Source organism: Diceros bicornis, chromosome 24 (assembly GCF_020826845.1).
Source record: "Diceros bicornis minor isolate mBicDic1 chromosome 24, mDicBic1.mat.cur, whole genome shotgun sequence".
In the NCBI taxonomy this organism is placed as follows: domain Eukaryota; kingdom Metazoa; phylum Chordata; class Mammalia; order Perissodactyla; family Rhinocerotidae; genus Diceros; species Diceros bicornis.
This window is the reverse complement of record NC_080763.1, coordinates 16,970,427-16,994,497: the sequence shown is the minus strand read 5'-3', so window position 1 is coordinate 16,994,497 and position 24,071 is coordinate 16,970,427. Positions and strand designations below refer to the sequence as shown.

The 24,071-nt window shown below is 42.4% G+C and overlaps 1 protein-coding gene across 6 annotated transcripts in view; it reads right to left on the bottom strand.

Annotated features, from left to right (window-relative positions):
- The window catches only part of RAD51B (RAD51 paralog B), a 648,418-nt gene that overhangs the window by 115,158 nt on the left and 509,189 nt on the right, over positions 1-24,071 (bottom strand). For all 6 annotated transcript variants that reach the window (XM_058567173.1, XM_058567174.1, XM_058567172.1 and 3 more), the window contains exon 9: positions 14,145-14,248. In XM_058567173.1, coding sequence (XP_058423156.1) covers positions 14,145-14,248 — 104 coding nt within the window. The remainder of the gene's footprint in view (positions 1-14,144; positions 14,249-24,071) is intronic.

Below are 24,071 nucleotides of genomic sequence, written 5' to 3'. Positions count from 1 at the left end.
TATTAGCCAAAGAAGGGAGTTATAGAAATCTCTTTATAGAATCTGAGGTGAAGTCTGGATTAGAATCTAAATACATTGCTAACCACTTAACCATCCTTTCCCTCCCGGAGAGAATTCTGGCCTTTGGAGCTGCTCTTCTGCTCCATGTCATCAGTGCTTTCCGAGAATGCCAACTCCTCCTCTACAACGTGAACCCATTAAAGGATGGGAGCCTGCCATGCTTTCAACAAGGGAGGGGCAGGGCCTGAATGTGTGTGTACAGACCCTGGAACATTTCAACACACCTCTTTTAGAAGAGGTTCTGTTGGTTTCAAACCCCAACCCCCACGAGGCATGATTTCCAGCCATTAAAATGTTTCCTGAGCTTAGATGCATCTGGAAAGTTTTGGAAAATCCCACAGGAAGGAGACTGGGCCAAGAGAGCTCCTTTTCTCATGCCATTCAGGATACACTGCACAAAATGGATGCCCTCCAAGACAGCCCAGCTCAGGAACCCAACTCTCAGGGCTGGAGAATCACGATAGACAGAGGAACTCTTTGGGGAACAGGGCAATGGAGAATAGATTTGGGGTCTTATATTAACCACATGGCAACCAGAGAACTTACGTAGACCATGTGAGTCCAGGTCCATCAGAAAACAGGACTCTCCCCAGGTAGTTCAAGAGAGAAAATTTAATGTAGGGAACTAGTCACAAATGTGTTGGAAGAACTGAAAGGAAAATAGGGGACAGTGAGGCAACCCAGAGATTAGCAACAGTAAGAAGCCACCACCATCCCTATGGCTTGAGGAACAAAGGAAGAGGTGCTGTTACTAGAGCCCAGAGGCTAGAGCTGCCCAACTCTGGCTCTTTGTGGAGCTGGGACCACAAAGGGATCCTGGAGGAGGATCTAGTGTTACTGCCTGAGACACCACTGGAAGCAGAGAGAGGGAGGCAGAAATACATGATTTTTCCCATACTTCTGCCCTTCATCCTCCCTCCCAGGCCCAAAACTAAGCAGAATCAAGGGAAAGGGAGCCTGGGAAACGCAGATTGCAAGGTCCGTTCCCTGTGGTACCAAGGAGAGCAGGGGAAAAGCAGGGAGTGAATCTGAGCACAAAGAAGCAATTGACTGGCATGACCCACTAAGGCAGGGATTCCCGATTCCCAATTCGTAGGTGGGGATCTTTTAGAAAACCTTGAAGCCTAAACTGGTAGTTCTCCAAATTAGTTACTGAGTCTACACCCCTGGACTTCAAGTCACTGGAGACGAGACCCAGGTATCCATAGGGCCCTTTCCTCCCTGAGCTCAAGGCCTTGAATGCAAATAGTTTGCACCTTCCCTTTCCCCAGCAGGTGTTTCCAAGCTTCGTTTCTCATACATTCTGATGACAATTGTCTCTTTATAGAAGCCAGGGTTCAAAAAGAAGGAAACAGCATCGAGGGTAAAGAAGAAGGGAATGATGGGCTGGAAGCAATGATGGGAGGGGTTGGGAGGAAGAGATTTTTTTTTTTTTTTTTTTTTTTGCTGAGGAAGATTCACCCTGAGCTGAAATCTGTTGCCAATCTTCCTGTTTTTTTTTTTTTCGCTTGAGGAAGATTAGCCCTGAGCTAATATCTCTGCCAATCTTCCTCTATTTCGTATGTGGGTCGCCACCACAGCATGGCTGATCAGTGGTGTAGGACAACGCCCAGGATCCAAACTCGGGAATCCGGGCCACCGGAGCAGAGCACACCAAACTTAACCACTAGGCCATGGGGCCGGCCCCAGGGAAAAGAAAATTCTGTCTCAAGATTCTGCACAATTATAAGAAATCCCTTCTGATCTCCAAGCTAAATCCTGATGACAGCCATGAGGTCTAGGCGGAAGAGTGGAAGCAGCGACACTGTCACATAAGCAGGGAACTATGCATGTCCCGAGCAGGACCAGCTCGTCTCTGTCCGAGGCCTGTTGTCCTACTGTACTAGTCCATGCAGTGAGCGATAACCTCATCTACTCACTTACATCAGAAACAAGCCCTCCTTCCAACCTCCTTCTAGATCCTCTCTCTCTGTGCTTAAATGCTGTTGATCCTGCCTCCTTACCATTTCATAGTGCTTCCCTCTTCTCCATCTCAATGGCCACAGCTTCCGTGAAAGCCTTTATCTCTCTGCATCCTATTTCAAATCCCTCCAAACCTGTATGGCAAACTCCTGCCAGAGAGGGCTTTGTAAAGTACAAATCTGACCTCACAGCCCTGCTGGGAGTCTCTCAGTGGGGTTTCTGAGAGCCTCCAGGATCAAGTCTGGTTTGTCCTGCTTTTCCTTGCTTTATCTTGAACTACAGGTCCCATGTTCCCCCTACCCCCATCCATCGTACAGACACCCACCTACCCTCCCCAGGAGCACTAAAGAAGGACTATTTGCAGTTCCCGCCTCGGAGCCTTTGTTCATATAGCTTCCTCAGCCTCCTTCCCCATCTACCTGGCAAACACTGATACACCTTTCAAGTCTTATCTCAAACATTTTACTCTCCTCTGAATCCTTCCCTGACCTTGCCTTCCCTGCTGAGAGTTCAGACCACCCCAATATTGATGTTCATCGTGTACTCTGCTGCAGTTCCCTCAATAACTTCTTGTATGTATTTACATATCTGTCTCCCTCTACTAGGTGTTCGCCCTCTGCTACTGTGGTTCTTCAAGGCAGGAAACTGGGCTTTATTTGACTTCATATTCCCAGTGTCTGGCACACTTATCTACCCAGAAAAGATTTGAAGGAAGAAAAAGAGTAGGGAAGGAGGGAAGGAAAAGGGAGTGTCCAACACAAAGAATACTTAATGGTCTAGTCTAGATAAAAATAGAACAGTTATAAGAGGATCCATGTCTATGGTTAGAGCACACACAAAAGACTGTTATTACAACTACTGTCTCTAGAAGATTTATTGCTAAAGATTTTAAGCTGTAATGTATACCTTTTCTTAATTGAGGAAAAATATTCGATTTTTAGGAGATCAAAAACACGACCAAGACTTCACAGATATTATGGCAGTCACTCAGCTAACTTGTCTCAGTGGGTTTTCTTTGAAAATACTTGGCCTTTGGACAACCACAACACATAATGAGACCCCCGATGCACAGGGGTCCTAGTGACAAATGAAGCCTTTGGTAGAAATGCCTCCTGTTTAATTTAAACTGAGATTATAGGCTGGTTCCTGAGAAGGACTGGCCTTCTCGAGTCAATGAGATCAAATGCTGACAGACTCTCAGCAGAGCCAGACACAAGGATCTTGGAGCAAGGTCTTAATGAGAAGAGGGGGGAAGTAAAAAAGGCAAAGCTAGTGTCGGAATGGAGTCACAAGTAGGAAGTGGAGATGGTCACAAAGAAGAGCCTAACATTCCAACACATGGCCCGTACAGGACAGTGTGTCTGGAGAGAACTGTATAACTAGCTACAAATAAGAGAGAAGAGCTTGGAATCAGTGCTGCCATTGAAAGGTTAGAGGCCACATGGGATCTGCTGAAGCTCTGTGTCTTAAGGAGGCACATGTAAGAGAGTATAGAACTGCCAGAGGTTTCCATTCCAGTAGCATTGACTGAATCTTCATTAGGGTGCTGGGATAATACTTTCAGAGAAGAATAGACAACTCAGAAAGGATTTAAAAGTAAACCATGAAATTGATTACTATTTGGGGAAAGTGACTTTACAAGGAAAGAGTAAAGGGATAGTATCGTTTATATGTCATTCTATATCATCCATGAGGGAAGGGACATCTCCTCTGGGTGCATCACTGTACCTCTTGGGTCCTGCAGGTTCTCATTGGAGGAGACCAGGGACAGGTGGGCACAGGTCTGTCCCCACCATGGGCAAGACTCCACAGAGACTCTCTCTTTCTGCGTTGACAATAAAAAGCAGAATATTGAAGCCAAACCCAGAACATGGAAAAGATGCTGGCTGGAAAGGCCAGAACTTGGAAGTTGAGAGAGGAATGGCCAGGACTTCCCCTGACTGGATGGTAAGATTCAGAGGATCATGTCCCATGGAGCTCATTCTTCCTCAAGAGTGTTCTGTTGCCACACAGAGCCGCATTGTTATAGGAAACAACTGATGATTATTTAACAGAAATAGAAAAAGCTCTCTCAGGGCAACGACTCATTCTACTCTTTAAGGGGAGCATTCCACCTAAAATAACCACTGAAGGTGGCCACACCACAGTGGTTGAATGGAGAAATTTTCTGTAATTAATTCCAAGCAGCAGGCATGAATAATCTTACATTAACATGGGACTCAGTATAGGATAATGGTTAAGAACTCAGGGATGTAGGGGAGGGAGTGTATGTTTGTGTATGGGTTGGGGGGAACCCTTAGAAGCCATGTGATTCAGAGCAATTTTTTAAAGCTCTATAAACGTCAGTGTACTCCTCTATGAAGTATACCTAGTAATAACTATCTCATAGGGTAGTTGTGAGGCTTGAAGAAGAAAATGCCCACAAAGCACTTAGCAGAGTGACTGGCACAAAGGAAAACTCTCAGTAAATGGTTGGGTTGACAGAGTAAAGCAATCAGAAAGCCAGGGCTGTGGGGGCTTTGGGTGACTTGTTCTCAATCCCACCCAGATATACCAGGTGCCTAACTTTTTAAGGTTTATAATGATGTGGCTCTTTCTGGAGGCGTGACACTCAGAGAATTTTGTTACTTGGAGTCATGGATCATAATCCCAGCTCAATCTCTCATTGCCAATTCTGAGTGGAGGATTCGGAAGGTAGGCAGTGGAGTGCAGCCACTGTAGCTTGGCTCTCTAAAGGTGTTCTCAAAATCATAGTCCCTGTGGTAACAATGAAACAAGGGCCCAAGACTCTTGCACACATGCTCTTTGTCCTAGATGCCAGAACTCTTAAGCTCTGCCAAGCCAAGAAGGGAAACTTGCAGAAAGAGACCCTCTTTGGAAAAATCTCTGCTTCAAACATTTGAACTCTAAGGCAGTTGCCAGGAGCCACTGACTGATTTAAAAATCCAGGGAAGGTTACTGAGGTTGGGGCAGGGGGGTGGAGGGAGTGTGGAGAGAGGGGCAAGAGGGTAAGAGGAAGGTTGAGGGAAGGAAGGAGTGAGTATGTCAACTCTATGGGAACAGAAAATTCCAAATTACTTAGAGCAGCAGCAATCAGGAAAGCTCAATGATTTATATTGCAGTTGACAACCAATCATGTATTAGATAATGTTTAGCATATCATAAAATGTTATGGTAATATAATCAGACTTATATAAATTCAAACTGAATGCTAGAGATATATTTGATTCTTTTTCCCTCACACCTCCACCACGTAAATCCCTTGTCTGCTTCCCATCCCCCTACACCTAGTTTCATGAGCTACTGAGGTTTTAGCAGGGCCCGAAGCCCGACCCCACCTACTCTCCAATCAAGTTGAAATGCAAACCAGCAGTGTACGGTGTTGTGACCCTCTCAGCCACAGTGAACCCCTGGAGAGAAGCAGAGGCCACAGGTTCAGGCCATGCACCACCTTGGCAGACATACTCCCCAGGCAACAGCAACCAGACGATGAATTCTCCAAGCTGGATCTGCTTCAGCCACATGTGTGACAAGCTGTGTTTTTCAAATCACACACACAGACAGGGCAAGGAGCATTTCTGAATCACAGTCACATGCCAGGAGTATTTCTAAACCAAATAATGGCAAGAGCAATAGAAAAAAGTAAGAAGCAGCTCATCATCTCCTTCCTAATGTCCCTGCCCCAGCGTGGGAGGTACTGTTCTAATATGTATTCAGTAAGCTTTAGAGATAAGCTAAATGACATTCTAGACCCAGTCATACTTGGGGAAAAATCAGAGAGAAAGATAATAAGGACCATTCGTTGCAAGCCAAAAGAATCATCACTAAGTCAAGGCTTCATTTTCCAGCACCTCATTTTATTCCTAAATTTTAAAAAAATGTCTACATCTCAGAGAACATGGTATAGCAAAAAGAACTTAGGCTCTGAAGTTATACAAACTTGGTTTCAAATCTTGATACTAACAAGTTATTTATCCTCTTAGCTCAGTTTCTCTATTTGCAAGAAGGAAGATGATAAGATCTACGCTGAAGTGTTCTTGTGGGGTTAACAGAAATAATGCAAGTAAAAAGATCAAATGTGATGCCTGCAACCATAGGTACTCAATGGAGGCCAACCCACTTCCATCCCCAGACAATAAAGAGGGCTTTACATTAGTGTTGCCCGGAGCACTAGAACTAAGCAAGGATGCTCTTCACTACCAAACTATGGGACCTTTGGATTGCAGGAAATGGGTTTCCACCCAGGCTGCCTCCTACCTCCTTTCCTCTATTCCACTCTGAGTTTTCAAAATAAAGATGCAAAGACTCAAAATATGATAATCACAAAGCTTCTCCCAAGCTGAGAAGACAAGAAAACGCCAGGTTTCCCAAACCACGGCACACTTTTAGCCTATGAAGATAGGTGACGGGAAGCTCAAGATTTAAGGGTGACCCTCTGTGGGCACAAATGACCATTTGCAGGAGAGAGGCAGAGAAGTCAGCCCTATTTGCAGGATGTTGTCTATAAGAAAAGTCATTTGGCTGGGAAGTTTGTGCTCATTGTGAAGTTCAACTTGGAAAACGCCACTTATTCACGTTTGGGCCCAAGAATTTAAAATGATGACTTTTATTTGGTAACTCAGAGCAATGTAGGGTAGGATGGTGCCTTTTAAAAATATTTTTCTGTAGAGTTCTGTAGAACATTTTTATGAACCACTGAAAGTCCCAGAGGATATAAATATCACATAGCCTGCAAACCCAGTAATTTGGGCTAGGGGACTCTTTTGCCCAGAGTGTTCCTGCTAAAGTCAGCACAGTAAAGTGAAAACAGCAACAGATTAGGAATTGGGAGAATTTAATTCCAGTTGCATTTCTGCTACTTACTGGTTGTGTGACCCTGAATAAGTCACTTAACCTCAATTGCTTACCCCTGTCTGTAAAATGAAGGGGCTAGAAAAGGGTCTGAGGACCACCCCTGTGAGAATCCCCGGAAGTGCTTGCCCTCGCTGAATGGTCACTGGGAGTGGGGCCTGGGAATCTTCATTGCTAACACCTGTGATTCATAGGCTCACTGTAGGTGAGAATCACTGGATAAGATGATGTCTAGAAGGCATCTCAGATGGGACATGGTCACATTCTAAATGCTTTTGTTCCAGTGAAAATGCTGGTTCATTTGTAAATCAGTTCACAGTTTATGTAGCTATTTAACCCTTCTCTCCCCTTTGCTTTTCCTAACCAGAGATATTGCCCTATTTTCTTCTCAGTCACAGCTAACCAACCAAGGCTAAAATACAACATCCTGTCCAACCTTCATTCTCAAATGAGCCAAATAAATTTCAGCGTCCTTGACTCTCAGGTCACCGCCTTGTCCAAGAGATCTCGTAGCTGTTTCCTGTGTTGTTTCCCAACTGAAAACACTTTTCTTCCCTTGCCTGACAACAAGGTCTTCAGTTTGGTTCCAAAGCCCTGTGTCTCTTCTACTTCCTGCAACAGCTGAGATTTCTCTAGAAATCTCTCATTCACATATTTGCGCCGGTTCACTTAGCAAGTTAGAGCTGGGAGGGTCACCGCATAAGGGGATTTGGTATCAGACTGTGTGTAAAAATAAAACTAGTCAGAGCTGGAGGAGAATGAGAGAGGTGATAAAATCTGGTGAGATGAGTAGCTCATTAAAGCGGAAGTCACCTAAACACTCTGTGGCCGACCAATCATTCAGCCCTGATGGTCAGAGATCATGCTCCTCAAAGAGAGAAATGAGGACATGTACTGTCTTCCATGAAAACAAATATTCAATTTACAGTAGTATTCTTTATTCACAAATATATCTTTTCTACTTTTTGGTGTTAAAGTACCTTTCCTTTTTGAAATGGTGGTAACACTTAATTTTACAAGTCTTCTTGATAAAAAATGACATTTAGAACTCCATGGTGCTTCCCCTACCCTTGTTTTGATTTTGATTTGAACTTTTATTGACCCCTTGTGGCTCAAAATCTCCTAGGAAAAACTGACTCTCCCCCTCAGCAAAGGTACGTGGTCTGTCACAATCAAAGCACCAGAAAGGGAAACCCCCATCAGAGGCAGGGAGCAACTGTACTGATTACTGATAAAAAACTGATGATTTTTTTAACTGGCAGTTTCCAATGGAACCTCTTTAAGGGAAAGTTTTCTTCACTTGAGCCCATTCAGAAGTATTGATTTTTTTTCAGAGAGAGTCCCATGGAGTTTGTTTTTTTTTGGTAGGTGGTGGGGAAGATACTGATATTCTTGTCTCTAATGTGGAGATAGAAACAGGAGGTGTTCACTTGGGTATCTGTGTTGTCCTTTCTCAGATGGAGCCCTCTCTAGCTCCATGAATCTCAGCTCACTGTATTCATTTGCTGTTACTGCATACTTTCAGGTAGGGTTTCCTCAGATTTTAATACATTTGCCTGGTGACCCGAGAAAAAGGATCCTTTTAAAAGCCACCATTCTGGGTTCCCCTTTTGCACATTTTCCTAATCTACTCAATACCTGTTAGAGCATTTCTGGTGGAGGAGTGTGAGCTGGGGCTTAGATTTCACACTTGAGCAGCTCTGAAAAGGGAGGGAACATTTATACCCAAGGCAGTGTACTTGGCTGGGATTCTATGTTCCCTTTCCTATTTCTGCAGATATTTATGCTTGAAAAGAAATTTCTCCCACCCCTGCAGCACAGCCAAACTTCTCCTCTGGCTGGATCCAGTCACAAAAAAAAAGTCTCCTTGTCTAAAAACAGCAGAGGAGCTGGGGTAGAAAACCAGAGAACAAACACGATGACCTGGAACCATTTTACAAAGGGAGAGAGTTCATTTTTGAGTGAGGGCAACTAAGCCTGAATTCCTCTTTGGAGGAATCTTGGAGGAGGAAGACATAAAACTACCACTTACATCAGGTGAAACATGACCTCCAGTGTCTTTCTTTGGGTGAATGTAGATATATGCCTGACTTTCTTGCCCCAAATCTACTTATTGGGAGAATCAGCTTATTGGGAGAAAAATCATCTCTTCAGCTATTCAGTCTTCCATTGAACCTTTCCAACCACGGAGAGGAGAACTTAAGACTTGTGGAAGACGGCAACAAAGATTTCTTACCCTTCCCCTCAGCAGAAGTCCCCATGCTGCCTGTTCCCTGAAAGCAGATGCAGAATCCCTCCCTCACTCCCCGGGTCTGTGTTTAGGGCTCTGGCTTGCTTACACAAAGGAATTCCAACTAGGAGTTCAAGGGAAGCCTGGCTTCCACTCTCCCATAGCCCCCAGCAGGCTGGTTCTGCAAAAAGATATTTCTATATTCAGTATTCTTATAGTATTTCTATAGAAATATCTGCTTGTAATTGTCAAGGTTTGACGCTAATCTTTTTAACTGACAATTACCAATACGTTAAAGGAACTATTAAACTGCAAAACTCAACCCATATGGGGAAGAGTGATTCTAGATAAGCAGTATGACCTTCTTCTTCAAGACTGGGTTCATGTATAAATACAAGGAATTTGTTTCTTTCTTTCTCTCTTTCAAAATAAATGTATTGAATGTGTAAGTGTCAGGCACTGTCCTTGCCTCTGAGGGTACACAGGTAAGATTCAGTGACAGCCCTCGGGGGCTCATAATTCAGGTCTCACTTGTGCAAGAATAGAGACAAGTGCTAGGTGGGCAAGACTGAGGGAAGATGGGCTGATTAAGGCTGAGGGGTCAGAAGCCTTCACAGTGATGGTGTGTGAGTCTTTTAAAATACAAAATGGACCCTGAAAGAAGAATGATATCACCAGAAAGGAAACACTGAATACTTCCAAAATGCAAAACAACCTGAGACTTTAAGAAAAGCCTACGTAAGGATCAGGAGCTTGAGGAATATTACTGGCACTGTTAACAATTTGCTGGGTTCTTTAGGCTCTTTCCTCAAGTGTTCTGTAACTTCAGAGTGCCTTCTAAATAGAAGATGAAAATATTATTATAAAGTCTATTTAAATAAACCGCCTATATGAAAAAGTCACCTCTTTCCAATTTGTTGAAATAAGAGAGTCATAATATTTATTTCATCAAGGGAGTGTGAAGCTTAGTTGGGATTAATTTACTTCATTACTCCTTCCAGGGCACTTAAAAATTTATATAATCCCATATGTGGTTTGTAGGAACAGACATGAGGATTTGGTCAGAAACAGTATGAATAATTCATCAAGTTTTTTCATCATTCTTTCGAGTATAACCACCCTCACTCTAGCTTTTCCAGTCCCTCATTACAATGCACCTGGTTACTGGGAGAGCTTAGCAGAGGAAGGCCTCAGCCAATCCATTCTGCATGCTGCTGCCTCATTAATCGCCACAGAACCTTCCTTTGCAGGAGGATCCTCCATTGCCTCTGCACTCACTTAACTCATGATGCTCGAACAGCACGTACTGTTTATATATTTATCTGTTTCCTCAGGTAGATTGTGAACAATGACAGGTATGAACTTACTCATATTTTGGATCTCTAGCATCTTACACAGTAACTAGCAGAGAAGAGGTGATTAAATAAAGGTTTGTAAATGAGTGAGTGCACAAACCCTCTGCTTGTTACAAGGCAAAACCCAACCTGTGTCTCCTGAACGTGTGACTTGCCCTCCTGTATTTCTCCTTTTGCTGCTCTCCCTCACCCCAACATCTCCCCTTTTCTTTCTTAATAACCTAATTTTATCTATTTAAGGAAGAGGTTTGCAACCTTGGCTGTACAGTAGAATCACTTGCGGGAGCTTTACAAATAAAATAAACACTGATGCCCGGCCCCACCGGCAGAGATTTTGATTCAATTGGTTGGGATGTTGGTATTTTGTGAATGCTCTTGTGATGCGTCTCAAGTGCAGCCAGACTTGAGAAACACTGGTTTAAAGTGATACTCGAGTCTCACCTCCTCCTGAAAAGACTAACGTGCCTCTGATGAGTTTACCTTCCTTTGGATTCACAGTTACTGTTTTAAGCACTTATTAGGTAACAAATCAAACACTGCCTTGTGACAGGACCTCAGTAGCAGTTTGCTCTTTAACTCTGCACTGCAGTTTGGTTATTCATGAGTGTATATATATATATCATCGCCCACACTAGATCAGAAGAACCTTGAAAGTAGGACTGTGTCTTCTACTTCTTTGCACCCCCACACCATGCATATGGTGGACCAAAACATATTTTTGATTATTAACAAAAAACAAACAAAAAACTAGTAGAGGCCATCTTAATTGTACTCTAAGGACATGTCTTTGGTAAGAATAAAAATGTTGCAAAAAGGGTGGGGTAGGATTGAAGCAGAGTAGGAAAAGAATAAATAAAAGTCAAATGGAAAAAAAGCTAAATTAGTCCAAAAGAAAATGTTTCCCAGCTTCTTAAGAGGGTTTTTGCAAACACTGAAGCAGAATAAACAAGAGAATTAACTTGGATTGTGCCCTGATAAGGAGATTTCTTTCTTGGTTATATAATTTCACAAAGTTTCCAGGGTGTAAAGAAAATAATCAGCCAGGGAGGACTCCTTCCCTTGAACTATACAATTCAGCTCTTGGGTTAATCGGCTCGCAGATCTGCTCAGCTTGACCTGACACCCTTCCAGCCCTGTGATCTCAGACTAAGTATTCAAAAGACTCGTATTCAAAAGCCCTGGTGTAGAGTTTAATGTCATAGAAACGGGATAAAATGTAATCCTCATTCCATAACCTTGATCCCTTGGTGTAGTGGCCTCTGCTTGTGCAGTGGGGAAAAAAAGAAGCAGCTATACCTGGTACATGCTCTCCTAGTGGCTGGTGTTTCATAGGTCTGCCTACCCTAGAATGATTCAGGCATGTTCTCCTACTAAGTAGTGTTATAAGGAAGTATTATTCAGAGCAATTACCTTAAAGACTAGCTTTAAAGTATTGTCTTGTGCACATATCCCAGAAAAGGTTTATCTTCATCTGGCTTCTCTACTTTGTCATGGAGTGAGACCACAGGAAAGGCTCAAAGAATCACGAAGTGCACCCTCTGCTAAGGCAAGATAAGGTATCAGATAGAAACATGTTTTCTATATCAAACTTTATCATAGTTATTAGGCCACAAATTTAACAACTGGTCCCAAAAGGCATGCATGTTTCCATTGATTAGTTAAATGTAAGTTCTTTTGCCTGGGTTGGCCATTTTAACACTGGTCATACTTTACTTTAATTTCTAATTACTGATTGAAAACATAATTCAAAGGCACTTAACTCTGCTCTTGATTGATTATTAATGATAATAGCAAGTTGTCCTTTGTAGATTAAGATAACACTACTGACTCGTCTAATAGGATATGAGTTGATAAACTGTCACTGATCCATCCACGCTTTGCTCCTGGTTCTTCTCGTGACCAGCGGCCTGCATTTGACCTTATGAGCCAAGAACCAACAGTCACCAAAATCCTCCTGTCACCAAAGAGACACAAAATAATAGCATTTGTCCTACCAGCTAGTTCCTGTTGACACTGACAAAATGGAAATGACCGGTTAATTTCTTAAAATAAAAGGAAAAAAATGTGGCTCTAACTTCTTTGTTTACTAATAAATGCTAACTTGGATTAGTAAAATTAGGATCCGGAAGCCTGAAATCCATGATACTATATATAGCAGACTGAATCATAAAATCAGTGTGTGCCATCTAAAATCTAAAACAGAGATAAACTACAAGTTTCAAGGAGTGGGGTTAAGGGTCCATGAAAATGAATGGATTCACAAGGAATTTTGCTTCCTCAAATTAGAGGTTAGGTAGTAGTGCTTGACTATCCTTAATGATATCCCTGATGGCTGCAAACAGGGTTTATTTAACATAATTTACAACCTAGGGTACAAGCCAAAGGTCATTAGGTTCTATAGGAATATTTTTGGATGAGTTCCACTGAAAAGAGAAGTCATGGATTCAGAACCCAGGATACTTGAATCATCAGGGAAAAGGCATCACTGAGGTAATGAGCACGCCAGGGCCTGAAAACTCAAGAATGTTCCCCTAAATGAAAACAAGCAGCTCCATCTTCTCAGATCATGGCTGACTCAATCACCAAGCTGGAATGTTATTTACACAGTCCTAAGCAAACCAAGAAGAATCTTCTGGTCTGTAACCAACGGCACTCGGAAAGTTATGTCTGAAAGAGGCAAAGGCTCATGTCTGTTTTTGATGATTCCCAACTCTTGAAAAAGAGCCAATTTACCTAATGTAGGTAAAGGGCAACAACTTTCTCCCCAGCACCTCCTCCAGAAAGGACCACCAGCATGATATTTTGTGCCTCTTTAATTATAGTTTGGATTTGTTATATGTTTAGCAAGATGGGCAAATCTGGGTTCTGAATTCTGCCCCAGCCAACAAGTCAGAATAATCACACTCTTCTTCTTGCTCCTGCTTGCAGGAGAGGTTGTGGTAGAACATGGTCCACGCAGCAGGATAAAGTTGAGGTTAGATATCACGAAAAATAAATTTCCTAATTATTAAACATTTTACCAAAGGCATCAGACTGTGATGTCCCTTTCTTTGGAGAGGGAGGGGAGATTAAGAAGGGGGTAGAAAGCAACCTGTCTGGATGGAAGGGGAGAATTCTCACTGGAAGCCAGGACAGAAACCATAAACCATAAACAGGGAGCTCTGAGAGAATCATCATCCTTTTGGAGGTTTCTCTAGCATCACCCATAACTTTACCTTAGGTCTGGGGAATAGTTTATTCACTTGTTAGGATCTGTCTGGCCTAAGGCTTTCAAAGCATACTAACCTCAAGAAAAAGCACTATCACTATTTAATTTGTACACAAATTTTCTAGTCCTCAACAAACACCAGCTAAGTGAAATGATCATTCACTCTTCAGAGATGGAGAGTTTGAGATCCCTAGCGGTGTGGACTCGGTTCACCTACAAGATATTGACAAATATCAGGAGGCATGCTAACTCTCTGGTGTCTATTCTTACATATTTTTTCCTGTGTATGACTGGTCTCCCCACTTTATTATAACTGCTATTGGGGCAGGCAGGGATTCTGATTTCTTTACATACTTCTTGACTGTGTTGGCCCAGGAGAGACAACGCAGCCAATGCTTTCAGAAGATGAACACTCAGACTGCTAGGGACATCTTGTTCTCTGACCTTGACAGTCAGACAACATTGTTAAAGCACTCACCTGTCTTCTCTCTGAGCCAAGGTACTGGAGAATTAGCCGGGTGTTCACACTGTGACTCCAGGTGTTTCCTAGTGCAGCTGTCACACAGCTGGACCCAGAAGTGCCTGAAATGAAACGGCAAAACCATGATTATGGGTGCCCTTTCTTATAATGGTGTTTCATTTATACAAAAGTCCAGTCATTGCTCATTGCTCAAGAGAGTACTCAGGGGCTCAGTTTATTACCACAAAATTTGATGAATTAGAGAAGAAGGAGAGAGGTTAAGGAATATGAGGTTAAAAATAAAACCCAGCATGAGTTTCCTTCAGCCTCAGTGTAAATGACCACCACTGGGCTAAAAGATAACAGAGTTATCTATCAATAAGAGATTGCATTGCAAGGCAGCTTGGAGCCATTGCTCATACTAAATCAAGTCACTCAATATCCGTGGCAGAAAAGCATAATGCTACTACATCGAATAAAAGCCAGTTATGAAACAGTCTCAGTTTAATAGAGTTGTAAGACTTTTTTAGCTTGATAAGAGTCTTAATTCAATTTTCCTTATCAATATAGAAATGGTTGCATATGCATATAAAATTCCTTTGCCCTTCCAACCCCTGCACACATACACACACCCAGAAGAGGAATCTGGAAGATCTCACCATTTGATACCAATTTGTATTAGACATCCTTATCCCAAGAGAAACATTCTTTTACTTTCTAAGACTTTCCTATATGATGGAGGATCTGAAGTAAACTTTATCTGAGCTTCTAGTCTACCCAAGTTGCACTTCAGCTACTATCTTACACCTTCAGAGCTTCATTGAGCCCTCTTGACATCACCAGGGGGAAACCATTCCTGCTCCCCTCCTCTTCCACCTCCTTAGAGGCAAGCTTGCAAGTCCCACCACTTAGAAGCCAGCCCTCACTATCACATCTAGCATGTTCTGAGGTCTCCTCCAAACTCCTGTGCCAATTTTGGCCCTGGCCATGGCATGAATCCTAGCCATAGAGGGCACAGTGGGTTTGCCTTGTATCCTCAAGATGCCATCTCTTTTCAACGAGGAGACTAAGTACAGAGAGGTTGAAGTCTATTGAATTGGCTAAAACAAAATGAGGCCTTGAGTTTCTCATCATTACCTTCTCACTGCATCATCTGATTTTCACCCCTCAGTATGGAGTAGGAATTGGTCCTCTTTTTCTGGGCCAGACATCTTTCAGGGTGGTCTACCAACTTTGCATGGCCTTAAGCTCCTGGGCCCAAACACTACAACAGATGAATGTGGTTCAGTGGTTCTAGGCTGGAAGTGATTTTGTTGGCAATGTTGAAGTGGGAGTGCACTGGCATTTAGAGGGTAGAAGCCAGTGATGCTTCTCAACATCCTGTAATGCAAAGGACAGGCCCCCACAACAAAGAGTTATCCAGCCCAAAATATAACAGTGCTGAGGCTGAGAACCCCGGGAGAGATAACACCAACCATCTATGTTCTCTGGTTAAGCAGGTGCAGGAATGAATTAGACAGAAATCAACAGCTGGGGCCTCAACAAGCCTGAGAATTCAGACTGAAGGAGAATTTGGCATAGAAAAGAATAAAACTCAGGGAGACTTTCGTTCATTATGCACACAGTTCAAAACATAACACAAATTAATGTGAAAACAAATAATCTACAGTGTACTGATCTGATCACATCACTCCCTTAAAATCCTTTGGCAGTTTTCTGTGCCTGAGGATAAAATACTAACTCCTGAACAATGCCTTCTGGGCACTTCACCATCTGCACCTATATCCCTCTAAGCTCCCTCACCGGATGATCTCCGGTAACCTCCTGACTTCTCTGTCCCCATCCTCCTTGACCTTCTGTCAGCAGTTGATAAGGCTTCCCTCTCCTTTGGCCTCCAATATACTGGCCTCTTCTGCTTCCCCTTGTATCACGTTGATTGATCCTTTCCCTTCTCTGCTTCTCTTCTCCCTATCTTCTTAGTTGTGGTGGACCTCAGGGAGCTGGCCATGACCCAAGTTTTCCTGTCTCACACCCAAATGACTCCAGTGTCTAGGAAGGTAATGTACATTAATGAAGAGGCCAGTTTACATTTTAACACGTTGAAATTCTTTACGACCACTCTCTTCCATTTTGCTTGAAATATGTAATCCTGTCTTTCATTTTCCCCTTTTTTTTTTAAGGAAGATTAGCCCTGAGCTAATATCCGTTGCCAATCTTCCTCTTTCTGCTGAGGAAGATTGGTCCTGGGCTAAATTTGTGCCCATATTCCTCTCCTTTATATGGGACGCCACCACAGCATGGCTTGATAAGTGGTGTGTAGGTCTGTGCCCAGGATTCGAACCTGCAAAACCCCGGGCCGCTGAAGCGGGAGTGCGCGAACTTAACCGCTGCACCACGGGGCCAGCCTCCCTTATATTCCCCTTTTTGAAAGAGGCACATGAACAGAGAAATATTTTCTGCTATAAAACAACTGACATTGCAAGGGCAATAGCTACTGATTTTTCTTTTTCTTTTTTTGCATTTTTAAAAAGCAGCTTTATTGAGATAATTCACCTATTCACCCATTGAAAGTGTACAGTTCAATGGCTTTTACCATTTCCACAGAGTTGTTCAACCATCACCACAATCAACTTTAGAACATTTCATCACCCCAAAAAGAAACCCCATCTCCCTTAGCCATAAGCCTCCAGCCTCTCTTTCCTGCCTCCCAGCCATGGGCAACCATTAATCTACTTTTTGTATTTAATCTTAAGTGTTAGGAGATGATAGGGAGTTGTGGAGACTGAGGAGAATTAGAAAATTTATCCACAGTCTCAAGGGGACAGCCCCTGTCCCGCTCCAGCTGTTGCTGTCATGTGGCAATACAAACTCATAATTAGCCACATCTTTTGATTTTTAAAAGAGAACCCAGAAATCAACATGTTAAGAACGTGATTTTAAAGTGTTGGCTTAATTTTTAAATTTTTTAAAACACACAAATAAACATGCTTATGAGCCAGATGAACTCATTCTCAACAAGCTTGCAATGTCTGCTCCATATGGCATGGCCTCACTGTTGACAAGGATGACACCCCCATGTGGATGATTTCCAAGCCTTTGCCTCAACCTCTGACCTGCCTCAGCACCTGTCCTCCATTTTCAACCACAAGAACTGCAGGCCCGACCATAATGAATTTTAGCACCACAAATTCAATCCCTTCAAATCAAGCTCATATCTTTCCACATAAACTTACTCTTTCTTTATCTCTTTCTTTGGTCTTCCAGTTAATCTGGTTTGAAATGTCAGTTCCATTTTTAAATTTCTCCTTCTCCCATGCTCCTCACTTCCAATAAACTGTGAAGTCTTATTGATTTAACTGTAAAATTTCACCTCCATCCATTCCCTACCCTCCATTCCTCCTACCTCAACCTTCCATCAGACCCACATTAGCTTTCACCTGGGGATGAGTGCTAAAGTCTTCTAACTGATCTCCATGCTGCTATCACAGTGTCTCCCTACAAAAGCCCATCTTCTCTTCTACTGCCTGATTAACTTCCCGGAGCACACATCTAAGCATGTTATCCTGCCACTTATGATCAGCATACTCAAAAACTTTCAACGGCTCCCAAGTGCCTTCACAGAGTTCTAAATCCCTAAGATTGGCATTCAAGGCTCTTCTAGCCTGTGCCCAACCTGCCTTTACACACCTCTCCCTTCCATCCTGCTTCATGTAGATTTTGCTCCAATTTAATCACTACTGCCCCATGTCCCCTCCACACCTGGAATGCCTCTATGTCCACATGTTGTCCTCAATACCATTTCCTACTTGCCCCCTCCCTGATCATCACAGAAATAACGTCTTCCTCCTCTAAACGTCCATACTACTTTCACTCTGTCATGTTACTGTCATTTGTCTATCCTGTGGCAAATTACTTGTGTGCTTTTCTTATTACCTCCAATATATATTTTAAGAGGGCCAAACCCATGTCTGATTTATGCTGGTATGCCTGAGTCACTTAACCCAAGGTCCGAGATACAGAAGATGCTTAATAAACACTGGTTAAATAAATAGTTAATAAGTTATTCTTCTAAACTTCGAACCATGTCATATACTTGTTTTAGCAGCAGATTTACATTCTTAATTCTATTTTGCTTAAGCTAAAATTAATAGGTTTACATTTTTCAAGCAAATTATACAAGCTTGCTGCCTAGATGCCTGCTAAGTGACGGGAGGAAGTGAGGCTGAGCTTTAAAGTCCACCAAGGAAAATCTGTGTGTGAATAATTAGGAGTTGCTAATTAGCTAAGCACTCAAAAAGTTTTCTTGGTAATAAAACTATAAGAGCTTCCCAGGTCTAGAAGATGTTTTCAGAGCTCAGAGCCACATTTGGCCAATAGTGACTATTTAAAGAGCTCCACGTCCCTAAACCAATGACAATAGTATAAGAAAGTACCCATACACTGGCTGTTTCCTGGACAGCTAAGCTCAGGTCCCAACTAAGGGCCATGAGTGCAAATGACCATGGAAAATGGAAACCCTGAGTGAACAAGCTTGAGGAGATACGTTTTCAGGAGTGCCTACAAACATTAAGCCACCTACAAGAGCAATAACAGCAGGGCCTTAAAAGTTAATGATAACAAAAGACAATATTTTTGAAGTACTGTAGGCTAGGCCCTAGATAAGCCCTTTACAGAGGGAGGGCTTACGTCTTGTTTGAGCTTCATATCTTAGTCACATCTTTTCTGATCCCCACACTACCCTATGAGGTAGGTAATAGTATCATCCCTATTGACAGACTGAAGCTATGAGAGATTAAGTAACTCTCCCAAGGTCACATGGCTGCTTAATGACAGAGCCAATGTTCGAAACCAGGCCAACTGAATCTTAACCACAACTCTAATTAGCCTTCTCCAGGCTCATCATGTCAAATAGCCTGCTACTCTGCCATCCCAGCGGGTCTGTCTGAAGGGCCTGAGGAGCCGAAGGCCCATCTCTGGGAAGACACTGACAGAGGTGTGTTGTGAGCATCTTATCTTATCTCATCTGCACTCTGCTGTTACTCAGGCTCCACATTTGGCTTCCTCTGTTCTGATGTACAGTGATAACCCAGGGCAAGGGGTTTCCAGAAAGACATGCATGCTCTGGCTCGGCAAGTTATTTAACCTCGCTCAAGTGGCCCAGCACCTGGATTCATGCAAATCAGGTGGCCTAAAACTGACCCTTCCTGCTTAGAGGCTTAAAAATCTGGTCAGGATTAGAAAGTTATTTCACTTAATAGGGCCTCAAATATGGGAAAACAACCGAAGAGTGGTTATAGGTGGTGGGACCACTTGAGCAAGAACTGGGAGAAGGGGAAGTGGGGAAGCTGTCTATTTTCAACTAGAAAACTCAGTGGTCTCATGTCTTCCAACTTTCAAGCATTCCTATGCAAGGGCTGGCATAAATGATCATTAAAACTGTTTATGGGAAATTTAAGGTAGAAGGAATTTGCTTACTGGCTTTTCAGAAAAGGTGATTTCCTGCCCAATGACCTAATTGGTCAGGAAATAGATAAGTAAAGTGAATCTTCTCTAATGCTCATTTTAAGCAGAAGTTCTAAAAATTGGGGTGCTCTCTCCCCTCTCGTCTTTTTGAGGACTGTGACATTTAAAAGTGCCAAGGCAGAATGACTTCATTCTACTGGAATTTGGTTGATTTTGATACAAATAAAAAAATCAAATAGGTGAACTGGGTTTTGAAAATATTTTAATTATTGGAGATTTTTCACTGTCACAGGATTGAGCCTGTAGAAGCATCTGGGTAAGCTACATAGAGAAAATCTAATTTATTTACACTGAAGTCAGGTCTCTCTAAAAATACTATGGGAACATTTGTTCTCCACTCTCTCAGAGACACTTTTAGGTAAGTCAAAGCATGTTCTCTTTCTGTGATTGCTTACCCATCTGTAAAATTGTGAATAATAATTCTTGCCTCCAGGCAACCAGAGGTTCTTGGTGATCCTTAGATAAAGATACTTGATAAGTATAAATGACAGGAACAATGATGATCAACACTGAAGAAGAAATTCTAGGGGGAAAAGAAATTTAATCATCCTCTTTTACTTTTTTTTTTAATCTGCTAATAATGAGGCAAGCCAGTGAAGCTCAGCAACAAAGTGGTTAAAACAACAGGATTTGGATTCTGGAATATCTTTCATGACTAGTATCTTTTGGATCCAGTTCCCCACTCCTCTGGAGTGGGAGTTGGTTATGAAGACAGATTTCTCACAAGGCAAGGGGCTCTCTCTCTGCTCTGTACACAGGGTGTAGTCCTGGTGCAATCAGACTGGAGGAGGATAATCAGGTTGCTATGTAGCCTTGACTTCCAAAAAGGTAAAGGGCCTCTGGTACCAACCCGTGTCAGTATTTACAAGGGGCCTGTTGGGGAACTTCAATGAGGAAGCTCCTTCTCTGAAAACATTTCAATTTATGACTCCTGTGTTAAGCATTTCTGGGAGGTCAAACTGAATCTAGTACATAACATAAAAGTGTCTGCCCTGTAGCAAAAGGGTCAACTTTAAAAGAATAGACTTTTCCATGTTAAAAAAATAAAAGTGTAAACAAAGCAGTGACTCCCAGAATAGGAACAGAGGGGAAGGAAAAGTTCATGGCCTGAGAGGGCTAGACATTCTGGACATTTGGTCCCTCCTGTTCCTTTAGATGAAAGGCAACTTACGGAGACTAGAAAGAGGAAATTTTTTTAAAAGAAAGAAAAAAATACCTAAAAATGTTTTCAGGACTGAACTAAGTTCAGGGAAGGAGATGGTATGTTACCAACGGAATTGACATTCTCTTCTTATCTCTTGTCCTCACGTCCTGAAGCATGTTCTATATAGTGCATGATAGCATATAGTCAGCTGCTCGCTAGGGGGAAGGCCCCTGGAGCTCTATTTCTGACTTAGCTGTGGGCTTTTGGTGAGACCAGATGGGAGAAGGAGAATGATTTAACAAAGAACATCCGAGTGGGCCTTGGTAATGACCAGTCACTTCACCTCTCTGAATCTCAGTTTCCTCATCCATGACAAGAAGGGGTTGTTCAAAATAATCTCAAAAGTTCCTGTCTGTACTAAGAACTTTGAATCTATGGTATTTTGATGACAAGAAATTAGTCCCTCATTCCAGACCTCACTTTTTCCAGGAGGTTTGAGAATGCTCTATTCCACATGCTGTCTTTGAATGGCAGTGCCCCACCCAGCATCTATTGAAGCCTCAAGAGAGTACAGACATGTGGTCCTTTTCCTAAGAGCAGACTTCTCTCCAGACTAGAGATTTTCTTAGTCTATCCTACCTACTAAAACCTTATGATGGGTAAACATGTGTTGGCCAGTGGCCAAGCCCCAGCAAACACAACTTCATAATAACAAAGCTTAAAGATGGGAGACTGAGTGAGAGACTAGGGATTAGAAGGGGATCATTATTCATTAAATTCAGTTTCTCCTGTTTAAAACCAGGCCCATGGAAGTTGCTGAGCTTTAGCATATGTTTTTTGTTGGGTCACTCATTTGTACTGGGGAAGTGACAGAGAATCTCGGTAAGCCCCAAGAAAAAGATGAAGTAGCGACATATTTAAATCTGCTTTTCCTAAGTTTCCCAGAGTAGCCTAAATTCCCTCTGTTAATGGATCATCTGCTCTTGTTCTATCTGACGCAGAAAGCCAGAATTTCAGCAACCAATGTTGAAGAGGATGAATGGGATACAAAAGAGGGAGGAAGACTGCCTAGGATAGGCTATTTCTAGAATAAGGATTCAAGATGACCTACAAGCTTTGTGAGGCCACAGGGCAAAGTATCATATAAAAGAGATTGCGACTGGCTCAGACACCTATCCTCCAGCAAAATTAATTTCCTTGGGGGCTTGTGGTTCACTAACTGAACCTGTGAACCAGCTGTATTCAGTGTTGCACTCTACTTCCTCAGGCCTCTAAAATCGACAATGGTCTGTAGGTTAAAATCTAACGGAAGTGATATTTCTGATCTAGCTCTATAAATAGAGCACTGGAAAAAACCCATCAGCTGCAAATGGCCCAGGGATCACACACTATCTATTAAGTAAGTAACCGCAGTATCTTGTGCTGCCATTTTAGATGAGAAAAAAATATCTTTTGTTATTTATAATCTTCTGCGCTTTGAGATTCTCAAAATACTTTAAAGCTATTAGTCTTCTTTCAGATTTACAAATAAAGGTTTTGAGGCATAAAACCACACAATAACTGCGTCAATATCATCTGCCCACTGAGAAATGCATTTGGCCTGGTAAAGAATAAGGCTCCTTCATTTTAGTAAAGCAGAAAATTTCATTCCCAGTGTCTCTTGGCTAGAGGTGAAAGAGGTGAATACAGTCCAGAGTCTTCACTTGCACAACATACCTAGGCTGATCCAAGTTTCAATAAATCTCGTTACTGAGGAAGGTAAGAAATGTGAAGACAAGAAAAGGTGGGGCAATCAGAACCTTTGGAATGCTAGAGTGAGGGATAGATTAATCCTCCACAGCAGAAGGTAGAGACAGAGTTAGCTAGTTACCAGGATAAAGACTGGTATGCACCAGCACAAACCACTCAAACAACTCCATTGGCTTTTACCGGGGGGGAAAATACTTTAAGTTTCCTAGAGTCTTAGAGTGGTCATATAAGTTATCATCCAACCAGGACACTTTTGAAAATGAAACTGGGAAATTTTAATAATTATAGGGAGATAAAGATAAACCAGGACTGTTCTGGGCAAACCAAGATGTATGGTCCCCAAATAGAGATGCCACGTAGGAAACGTCCAGAATCAGGATAAGGATGCTCACCCTACAAGAAAATGGTCAGTCTGCAAACCATCTCATTTGCCAACTGAAAGTTCTGTAGGGGATAGTGTAGAGGGCTTCTCTGCTATGTTTGCAGTGACAATCATCAAGGTCCTCAAAGTTAGCTAGGAACACAGGGACAGGCCTGAGAAGAACAGAACAGAAAGAAGAACAGAAAGAAGCAATCTGTCCCCACCCAGCTCGGCTTCCAATATTCCCCAGGAGGCCATGCCCCTGAATTCTTTCTCTAATAACACAGCTTTCTCCTGCTACCTTCTATTTAAGGGGAAAAAAGTCCTGAATGGTGACCTGTAGCTAGGTCTCCTGACCCTTTGGATAGAACTCTTTAATTAAAAATAAATTCACTCACTAGAGAAAACACATACGATTCTTAAGTAAATACTAGCAAAATAAAACAAAGAAAATGAAAACCCAACCATTTGAGGAAATCTGAGGCATTTTCTTTTTGAATTTAGGCTTCATTCAGTATAAGCCAGGAAGATGCTTATGTAAAATGGGTTTCCACAGCAACGTGTTCTATCTGCTCACTGTAAGTGAATCCAAATCATGCCCATCAGCCATCTTGGTATGAGCTTTGCTTTTCCATTCTCATTCTAGAATCTGAGGCAGCAGGAAGATACCAGAGCTGGATTCTAGTAAGTCTTGTGTATTATACACGGTCATCACCTCATTTTTTGACCATTTCATACTTTTTTCAAGTGATGCCGGCTGAAGCAGATGAAATACCGCCACTTACTTTGATTTCAGATATAGTCCTGGCTGCTGGGAAAAAAATCACCAGATGTGTACACGCAGCCAACTCCCTTGGAGAAAGCTGGGAAGGGTAAAAAGCAGCATATCCATGATCAGTAACTCTTCCTGGCGCAACTTTAACTATAGTGAAGTCATATTTGATAGCTCTACATATCCAAGGAACTAGTCTGAACAATGAGTAAGCCAAGTGACAGCCACTTGACAGAAGAGCAAAGGCACACAATAACAGTCGTCGGGTTTGCTTCTGGGAAATCAGCTCACAAGGCAAATCTAGGACCAGGAGACAGGGTCCTTTCCCAAGGCCTTGGCTGATGCAGAATCAAGCCCAGGTAAGTCTGCTTTTGCTTCAGGCTGGCACAGGATCAC